This window comes from Nannobrachium achirus, assembly GCF_963921795.1.
Source record: "Nannobrachium achirus genome assembly, chromosome: 18".
NCBI classification, from domain to species: domain Eukaryota; kingdom Metazoa; phylum Chordata; class Actinopteri; order Myctophiformes; family Myctophidae; genus Nannobrachium; species Nannobrachium achirus.
The window spans coordinates 1,621,007-1,631,966 of record NC_137825.1 but is presented as its reverse complement, the minus strand read 5'-3'; the positions used below and the strand labels follow the sequence as shown (position 1 = coordinate 1,631,966).

Genomic DNA, 10,960 nt, shown 5'->3' with positions numbered 1-10,960 from the left:
AGGAACCAGGGACCCCTCTAAAGATAGCTCTCGGCGTTGTGGAGGCAGACGCGGGGGTGTGAAGGTACGAAAAACGGGCGAAAGACGCGAACGCGACCGCGGTTTGCTATATGGCTACTGACCACTAGTTGAGAATCTTACACAGTATAGCTTTAAGTTCAATAATATTTTTAGTTTTTGTCGCATTCCTAAGACAAAAATGTGATAACAATAAATGTACCCCCATTCGTTCCGGATGGGGACCCAAATCGATTCGGGTCCCCATCCGGAATCAATGGGGGTACATTTACTCCCATCTATTTTTTGTCTTAGGAATGCGACAAAAAACTAAAAATATTATTGAACTCTAGTCTCCATGGCGTGACTAATCAATAGAAACAAAGTCATTTTGGGGGTGAACTACTCCTTTAAGACATGTTGGCTGCGGTCTAACAAAACAAGGTAGCGCGTCGCGAGTGTGATGTCATGGCGCGTGCAGGCATCGATAGCAGACTCGTTAAGGACTCTGGCTAAAGATTCCAAGGAATGGACCCAGGGGGAAACGGTTCTCAACAAGAGTGGCACCGCACCGCCAAATTCTTATCACTTCACTGGAGGACGTGATTGGCATGGAAAATGTGCAGTCTTACCATTTTAATGTTAACTAGTAGTTTAATGTTAACTAGTAGTTTAATGTTAACTAGTAGTTTAATGTTAACTAGTAGTTTAATGTTAACCAGTCTTACCAGTTTAATCTTAGCGTCTTTGTTCTCGGTGGCTTCAGCCTCCAACAACTCCTTCTCCAACTTCTCCTCTGCCTTCTTCCACTAGGGGGCGCACACGAGAGAGAGAGAGAGAGAGAGAGAGAGAGAGAGAGAGAGAGAGAGGAGAGAGAGAGAGAGAGACACAGAATTAGAATAGCCCTCAGAAACACTCTGTTAATCAACGATCAAATATGTTTCCATGTTATTGTCTCCACCAGCCGGAGGCAGGGAGAGACTATGTTTTCGCCTCCGTCCGTCCACAAAGTTTGTTACCAGCTAATCTCCAGCACCGTTGGCCCGGTCGCTGCCAAACTGAGCACACACTCCCTGGATGCCCATTCAGAACCTCTGACCCACATTTTTCACATGGGCCTGTTCTAGCGCCACCATGAGGCCAATTTGTGCAAAACTACCTTTTGGCCAGTACTCCTACAGATTTTGTCCAAAAAATCACGCAAATCGGTAGACAGTATCTCTACAGTCATGTGATCGACATGGATCTGTCTGATTGTCCATAATTTTCCATCCTGATTGGCTGAGATTGGCTTTCAAAGTTTGTAAGATTGGTCAGTTTTGAACAAAATGCCTCAAATCACAAACACAGCGTGCAATTTTTTTGAAATTGTGCACGCACATTCCCACTAGGCCGAGGAAGAAATGCTACTTCAAACTTTTCAAATCAGCCTCATGGTGGCGCTATAACAGGCCACCTGGCCTGGTGGAGACCTGTGCTCGGAAGAGCACTGCTTTTAGTTTATACTAACATATGAGGTGGTTGTCATACGTAGAGCTTAAGATTTCTGAGAAATATATTATATTGAGTTCATACTTCATGTTATGACAGATATTGTGTCCCTACTAGGGATGTGAATCTCGACCACTGAGGCGATACGATACGGACCTCGATACACTGCCAGCGATACGATATAATTGTGATACATTGAAATCCTGCCGATACGATACATCGCGATCCACCCCTGTTCCCGATACGATGCGATACGATTCACGATTCACCACGATTCAAGCCCAAATCCCAAAATTTACAAAACATAGCGACTAAAAATGTATGAAATTTAAATTCAAGGCAATTTATTGTTTCACTGTAGTACTAGGCTCTGTCTAACAACCCAACATAGGCCTGTAGTATTCTGGGAGAACACAAAGCTGCTGGCTATTGTAGAATTGTTTCATAACTAATCATATAGAAGGCCTATGTCATTATTAGTAGGCCTATGTCTTCAACTGGGGGTCAGGGACCCCAATCCAGGGTTATTACAGGGGGCCTGCCAAATATTTGTGTGATACAGTAGGCTATAATGCCTAGCCTACAGCGAGGGTCCCTGCTTGATCTCTGTCTGAGCTAAGGGGTCCTTGACCTGAAAAACAATAAAGTCCCTCCCTGGTTTGTATTATTATATTATATTATATTATATTATATTATATTATATTATATTATATTATATTTAATCCAGGATTATGCAATTTTTATAGCCAAAATGTTTTAAAACAGACCTACAAGCTCACAGCGCGTCGCATCCACGACGCATTGTGAGCTTGTAGGTCTGCTATTTTAGGCGCGACACCCTTGTACTGCGATGTATAAATTAGGCTTCTTTCCCAGAGCAGAACTAGCAGTAGAGAAAGTGAGAGAGTTGCTTGCATCAACAGGAAAGTTGTAGAACAGTGACAAATACTTTGTTTTAAACGCAAGCAGTAGTCCTACAACACCCAGCAACATTGTTGTTGTGTGTGTGCAGTTAATATAGCGCAGAAGATGATCTCAATCAATTGTCCGTCGGAGATTCGCTAAGAAACGGCTGTTGATTACATATCACTCGATCAGCCTGTGCTACTCTGTGACAACAATCAGCGCAGCGGACTTGGATGTTATAAAGCTAAGTACTGTACTACTAATCTTGCATCTTTTTAACCCGTGGGGCTGCTAGTTCGTCCGTGTTGATTCACTCGCATTTCGCTGCACTGTCTGTCTCCCTGGTTGCCTGCATGCAGAGTGCAGATGCTGTCCGTCTGTCCGAGTCGCAGCTCGCGTTAAAGACTGGCTTTGGGGAGGGGGTTGAACGGCTGATGATGGTGCATTCATGGCGCCTCGGAAACACAGGATAGAATGAAATACTATATGGAAGAACCGATACAATCGCGGAATTTACCGATCCAGACACTCACGGTACGATCCATCACGATTTCGGCCGTCTATTGTACCGGTACACACTGAATGAACCGATTCAACCGTATCGCGGACGTTTGTATCGCGATTACGATCCGTACCGGTATATCTTCGCATCCCTAGTCCCTACCTTTCTCTGCATCCTGGAGGTGTTATGACAGATATTGTGTCCCTACCTTTCTCTGCATCCTGGAGGTGTTATGACAGATATTGTGTCCCTACCTTTCTCTGCATCCTGGAGGTGTTATGACAGATATTGTGTCCCTACCTTTCTCTGCATCCTGGAGGTGTTATGACAGATATTGTGTCCCTACCTTTCTCTGCATCCTGGAGGTGTTATGACAGATATTGTGTCCCTACCTTTCTCTGCATCCTGGAGGTGTTATGACAGATATTGTGTCCCTACCTTTCTCTGCATCCTGGAGGTGTTATGACAGATATTGTGTCCCTACCTTTCTCTGCATCCTGGAGGTGTTATGACAGATATTGTGTCCCTAACTTTCTCTGCATCCTGGAGGTGTTATGACAGATATTGTGTCCCTACCTTTCTCTGCATCCTGGAGGTGTTATGACAGATATTGTGTCCCTACCTTTCTCTGCATCCTGGAGGTGTTATGACAGATATTGTGTCCCTACCTTTCTCTGCATCCTGGAGGTGTTATGACAGATATTGTGTCCCTACCTTTCTCTGCATCCTGGAGGTGTTATGACAGATATTGTGTCCCTACCTTTCTCTGCATCCTGGAGGTGTTATGACAGATATTGTGTCCCTACCTTTCTCTGCATCCTGGAGGTGTTATGACAGATATTGTGTCCCTACCTTTCTCTGCATCCTGGAGGTGTTATGACAGATATTGTGTCCCTACCTTTCTCTGCATCCGGGAGGTGTTATGACAGATATTGTGTCCCTACCTTTCTCTGCATCCGGGAGGTGTTATGACAGATATTGTGTCCCTACTTTTCTCTGCATCCTGGAGGTGTTATGACAGATATTGTGTCCCTACTTTTCTCTGCATCCTGGAGGTGTTATGACAGATATTGTGTCCCTACCTTTCTCTGCATCCGGGAGGTGTTATGACAGATATTGTGTCCCTACTTTTCTCTGCATCCTGGAGGTGTTATGACAGATATTGTGTCCCTACTTTTCTCTGCATCCTGGAGGTGTTATGACAGATATTGTGTCCCTACTTTTCTCTGCATCCTGGAGGTGTTATGACAGATATTGTGTCCCTACCTTTCTCTGCATCCTGGAGGTGTTATGACAGATATTGTGTCCCTACCTTTCTCTGCATCCTGGACAGGTTCTTCTGTTTGTCTTTATAATACATCTTCTTCATCTTGGGAGCCTTGTCCTCCGTGTCCTTCTTCACCTCCACCTCCTTGATCCTCAAGCACAGCAGAGTCTGTAACACCTGGGGGGGGGGGGGGGGGGAGAGAGAGAGAGAGACAGAGAGAGAGAGAGAGAGAGAGAGAGAGAGACAGAGAGAGAGAGTTTTTATCGTCGGTTTTATCCTGTGCTAATAAAATGTGTCGTTTGAGAAATTGCTATGTTAAACCAGAGTTTGATATTATATGGTTAATAAGCATGGCTATATTTTCATGTATGTTGATAAATGATAATGTATCAGTATAGAGACCAGGATTACTGCATGTTTTTGTGAGGGTATCAACCCTAGGAGACACGGTGAGAACATGCAAACTCCACACAGAAGGGCCCTATCGCCAACCCCACCTAGGGTGTGGGTGCTGATGACGCGGAGGAGGGAACAACACGCCCCCATAATTTTCACTCCCAGCACCTTATATTTATAGCATATCGTCGTTGTCGGGTGGAAACCTTGTATGTCCAAAACCGTTCGTTTTGTATTTATCGTCTATAAAATGTACTAAACTAGTGAAAACAGCAGTCTTGTATGATGAAGCAGGGCTTTGCTTTACCAAAAGACGCACACATTTGAAACTTGGAGATACAAGGTTTCTGCCCGACAGTGACGATATTTTAGTGATTATGTTGCGAGGAAAACGTTGAGATAACAGCTATTTTGGTTAGAACTGACTGAAAATAACTTTGTACTTCAAGTTTAAAATGATGCTAAATATTTTTTCAAGTGTCCAAATAAATTCCAAATATTATCAAATGATCTCACGGCACCCCTGGACTGCCGTCACGGCACCCCAGGGTGCCCCGTCACCCACTTTGAAAACCCCTGGATTAGACCACCGTGAACCCCTGAGGTCTAGTTTAGCAGTTGGTTTACATGAGGTCTATTAGTTTGGTTTGAGGTATGGTATAGTTAGTATGGTATAGATAGAATGGTATAGTTAGAGTGGTATGCTATAGTTTTATACCTGAGGTTTGACGTTGTAGTTGAGGCTCTTAACCAATCCAGAGATGACTCTGACCGCGCCCAGTGAAGCCACGCCCACTTTGTCCTGTTTGAACAGCTTAGAGACGGCCTCACAGCACATGGTGGATACCTGGAATAATTATTAATAATAATAGATTATTATTATTATTACATATCTAACACCTATTTGAACAGCTTAGAGACGGCCTCACAGCACATGGTGGATACCTGGAAGATTATAAAATATTATTATTATTATTACATGTCTGATACCTGGAATATTATACCACGCTGTGAGCTTGTAGATCTGCCATGTTTCAACAGTTAAAGCATAAAACAACGATCAAAGTGGTTAATGAGATGTAGTAACCTTTCTGTCAGGGTGGATCATCAGAGGAAGGAACCAGCATATAGAGGAGTATATTAATAAGTATATTATTAACGCATTCAGAACGGGTACACATTATTGTGTATCATTATTTTATGCTTTAACTATTGATAAATAGCAGATATACAAGCTCACAATCTGCTATTTTTGAAACATCGGGAAGATTAGAATTTTGACCCGATTCTATAAGTGTCTTTTGAATCCTTCTAAGATTGTTTGAAAAAAACCTTATGTTTCTATGTCAGCAATCTGGCCAGCCATCGTCAAAGAAAAGGTCCTTGACCTTTTCACTCAACTGGAGCTCAGTTAGTCTGTTCTTGAGAGACTACTATGTCAGTGGTTCTCAAACCTTTTCATGTGAAGGACCCACAAAATTATATGTATTTGGCCATGGACCCCCATATCAAAATATTTAGTTCCAGGGACCACCCAGAAGCAACATTTGAGTTACAAACGTTCGCTTTAAAAATACATATATTCAAAGATTTGCACACATTTTCACAACTTTTTCAAAAATAGCAGATCTACAAGCTCGCTGTGAGCTTGAATATCTGCTATTTTTCACTGGTTAAAGCATTCAATAATCCTAGGCCTAAATGGGTTATTAACCTTTCTGTCGGTATGGATCATCAGAGGAACCAGCATATAGAGGAGTATATTAATAAGTATATTAATAAGTATATTAATAAGTATATTAATAACCTTTCTGTCGGTATGGATCATCAGAGGGACCAGCATGACGATGATGTTGTTGTGGAAGTTGAAGTGACTCAGACTGAGCAGCAGTTCACACAGGCAGCGCACGGACACCTCAGCCAGGGTCCTGTAGGACCCCAACCCCACCGCATCACTGCGCTTACGCTTCTGCTGCCTCCAGTCTGACAGAGAGAGAGAGAGAGAGAGAGAGAGAGAGAGAGAGAGAGAGAGAGAGACAGAGAGAGAGAGAGAGAGAGAGAGAATGAGACAGACAGAAAGACAGAGTAATGTAGGGTTGCAACGGTACTCAGTGTTAGCGGTGAGCGAGCACAACACAGAGTACTTTACTTGCACACCGATAACACCGTTAAATAAAAAGAAAACGCATCCGCTGCTCTGCTCTGCCCCCGAGGAGCCAGTAGAGATGTGACGTTCACCAACGATTCCGCTCTTTTGAACAGCTGTTTTAAATGAACGATGGGATTCGGTTCTCAATCGCGGGAGGCCGGGAGCCGTTCCTTGTGTGGGAGTGTGGAGAACAGATCCAGAATCAACAGATCATCCACAGGGCGAGGCACAGCCCATCAGACTGCATGATGTCTCGTCTCCACTCGCAGGGCACGTTCCAGGAGACTAGTTGTGGCTTTATAATGTCACAGCTAGGGTTGGGGGCGGTAACCGCCGTACCGCCGTACCGCGGTATACCGAGGCCTACCGCGGTGTCAGGGTCCTTACCGCGGTCAAAATAGTCTATTTTTTATTGAAAACAAGCGAGTTTTAAAACGGGGGAGAGGCGAGGACCGCATGCGCTCCATGCCGCTCTGCTCTGGGCCGCGTACCACAGGTTTGGAACGTCTATGGTTTGGAAGCCACATACGTCACTCGAGTCTACACAGACACAGCAGCAGCCTCGTAGTAGGGAGCACGGAGAAGCGTATTTCTCTGACTGTAATCCACACAACACAAGTATCTTAATACATACCTTGTGTTGTGGCAGTAGTACCTTGTGGCATTTTGTTTTTTATTCATACGGATTACAGGCGGAGCGCGGACCGCGTGGACTAAAAGCGAAAATGAAACTATCTTTTACTTTTCCCACTGCGTCGCGCCGACTCGCCCGTTGTGCCCCGTCGCCGATTTTATAACCTTTTCTGTCAAGTCTTGTCACTAAAACCTGTATATATCTGTCAGCACTCAATCGCTGCGATTTCAGACGTGCACGTGAGTTTAATCACTGTACACGATCTGATTACCCGTCTCCGTCTCTCTTCTGGTTTGTTCACACAGCAGTCTGTGTCTTAAAAGCCCAAGTAGCTACCGTTACTATGGTAACCCGACACTGGCCAACAGTGCAGATCTAAAAGCTCAGAACGCCTCGCGGATGCGACGTGTTGTGAGCTTGTAGATCTGCTCCTTTCAAAGCCAAACCTGCTGTGCTGTACGGGGAAGTATAACTCGGGCAGTCAGGCTGTGGAGAGGCGACTTTTGGGAAGACGATCGCAATATTTTGGCTTATCGCCGAACCTTTTATTAATAGATACGGGGGTGCGGTAATTACCGCAATACCGACGGTAAATGGGAAGACGGTAATCGCGGTAACAAAATGTCGATACCGCCCCATGCCTAGTCACAGCGCGCAGTAGGCGGATAAACAACGATGAGCCAAACAAGAAAACGCAGGGCTGTTGTAACTCTAACAGTGTTGTTGCTTTTTTACAAAACTGAATTTTTAAAATGGTCGGATGGTTGTTGTTGTTGTAGCTTGAGGTAGCATTGGCTGCTACTGAGTGCTCACAAGACGACAAGACATGCAATGGTGGTTGAAACGGTGTTACCGATAACCACGGTGTTGACACGGACGATGTTTTCGGTGTTAAAAATCTCATACCGTTACAACCCTAGAGCATTGACAAGTACATATTAGGGTAGCAAGTGGACACACTTGCCCCTAAGATGGGAGAATCTTGGGGGCACAGATGGAACTAGTGTGTGTGTGTGTGTGTGTGTGTGTGTGTGTGTGTGTGCGTGTGTGTGTGTGTACCTTTCACCACCTGTTCCAGGTCCTCCAGGTAGAACTTGTACTGACTGACCAGACCCTCCTCAAACTCACGCAGCAGCTGAGTCTCCTTCTTTACCTGCACACACACACACACACACACACACACACACACACACACACACACACACACACACACACACACACACACACACACACACACACACACACACACACACACACACACACACACACACACACACACACACACAAAAACATAGAAAGAAGACATAAGGCTTCCAGTAGGACTTGTTATCATTACTGCACCAAGGGAGCAGTCATCATCAGACATAGGGCATTCACCAAATATTCCACTATTCGAATATCAAAGTCACTATTCGACTTTGTTCACCAAAGTCGAATATTCGCTTATTTTGATTTTTTTATTGTTTTGACTTTAAACAAATATATATTTCTTCATGGTTTATAAAGCCTGGCTTGATAGGAAGTCATAAGAACCCTGACAAGCACTTGGAATTGTAGGTGTTACATTTAATGTGACTCGGTTCCTCAGATAAATATTGAAAATAGCAGATCTACATGCTCACAACGCGAGGCGTTGTGAGCATGTAGATCTGCTATTTTCACAATGTTCGCCTCTTGCTTACTTAATATCTGACCGTTTGGTCAGTTTGGCCAGTACTGTTGAATATTCGACTATTTGAATACTTTGAGGTTGAATAATTAGAATACTAAAAATCACTATTGGTGAATGCCCTACATCAGACTAGCGTCACCCCCTACTGTATGATGGGAGCATTTGCATGTTGTGTGGAGTCAACAGTCTGGCCACGCCAGACTAACATTCTCCATTAATTGTCACTCAAATAATTGCAATTAACGATTTAATTGTGTTTTTGTCGTTGACAACAACATTTCTGTTTGGCTTGTAGGCTTTGAAGTTGCCCCTGGCAGATATGACACATAACCTAAATATACAAAGACATTACTGACATATTTGACAACTTTATACTTAAAAAAGAACATTGATAGTGGAAATAGCCGATCTACAAGGTTGTAGATCGGCTATTTCCACTACTGTTGACTTTAGAGAAAACATATGAACATTTTTCAAAATGGAAACGATTATGAAAAACAATCATGATTATGTCAAAAAATGGCGATTCGACGATTATGTAATAATTATGACAGCCCTAACTACCATGCAACCAAACAGTACCAATGCAGCCACTCACAACCATTATCCCTTATTAGGGGATGGAGCTCGTTAATCTGTATTAATAATGAGCACCTTATCGATCCTGCTTATTGATCCTGGCTTTTATCCAGACCACTGTTGAGAGTTTTATAATATTTTGTGGAAAGATGTGAGACGACAAATTCTGAACAGAACTGGTATCTTTTTCTTTATGACTGTGAGTTTGTAGCTGACCACCATCTATGAAGATGACAATTGACAAAAGTAAATTAAATATCATGAAGTGTTAAATGCAAATGCAATAAGTGTTAAATGGTTATATTATGAACAGTACTGTAATAATGTCTTGATGGCCTCTTGTATTGATTGTTTAAACATGACATCATGGGCCGCTATGCTCCGTAACAAGTTTGATAAGCTTATTGATAGCGGGTAATCAATACAGCTATGCTCCGTAACAAGTTTGATAAGCTTATTGATAGCGGGTAATCAATACATGTGTTATGGGGTTTACCCTGTACCCTAGTGTCCAGCTCCAGCCCTAATGACAGCTGCAAGGAGCCACCCTGGCCACAATATGACCTCCGCTTGGTTCCAAGATTTCTAGCAGAAGTGCTACGTTTAACGGAAGTTACGTCATACCGTGCTGGTCGGTTTACATTCGACAGCGAAACAACAGAAACAAGAACATCCAGTCACTGGATGTTCTTCTGTGGACCCTGAGTCTGCAATAAAGACTTTCTTTCATTCATTCAATTCATGATAAATATATTTCAACACGATCAGTTGACTAGCACGACAACTCATGATATATTCATGGATGTCCCAGTTCACATGCACGCGCACGCACGCGCACACACACACACACACACACACACACACACACACACACACACACACACACACACACACACAGCGTACCTTAGTGTTCTTCTCTGTCTCAGTGAGAGCTCGGATGCGGTATGACGGGGTGATGTCCTTAAAGATCTCCATCAGAGACACCATGACCAGCTTACGCACCGTCACCGCCACCAAGACATCAGTCTCCATCAGCATGGAGCGAAGCTCCTTCAGCTTCTTGATCTGGGACACAGAGAGACGGTTTGACCACAATATCTCTATGGTCCTTAGGGCAGTCACGATTAATACATAATCGTCTATTCGTGATTATTTTTCATATTCACGATTATTTTTCATATTCGCGATTATCCAATTTAATTCAAAAAGTAGTGTTTTGACAATAAAACCATTCTTAAACCTCTCGTCAACACTTGCATTCTTGCATTCTTGAATGCTCACAACTAGGGCTGTCACGATATGACATTTTACATGACGATTAATTGTCACTCAAATAATTGGCGATTACCGATTTAATTGTGTTTTTG

The 10,960-nt window shown here is 43.4% G+C and overlaps 1 protein-coding gene across 1 annotated transcript in view; it reads right to left on the bottom strand.

The window, feature by feature from the left end:
- The window catches only part of noc3l (NOC3-like DNA replication regulator), a 54,203-nt gene that overhangs the window by 17,240 nt on the left and 26,003 nt on the right, over positions 1-10,960 (bottom strand). The window contains exons 7-12 of the mRNA XM_080748163.1: positions 10,497-10,658; positions 8,402-8,495; positions 6,367-6,542; positions 5,278-5,406; positions 4,209-4,340; positions 726-806 (exon numbers count right to left, since the gene is read on the bottom strand). Of these exons, the coding sequence (XP_080604289.1) occupies positions 726-806; positions 4,209-4,340; positions 5,278-5,406; positions 6,367-6,542; positions 8,402-8,495; positions 10,497-10,658 (774 nt within the window). The remainder of the gene's footprint in view (positions 1-725; positions 807-4,208; positions 4,341-5,277; positions 5,407-6,366; positions 6,543-8,401; positions 8,496-10,496; positions 10,659-10,960) is intronic.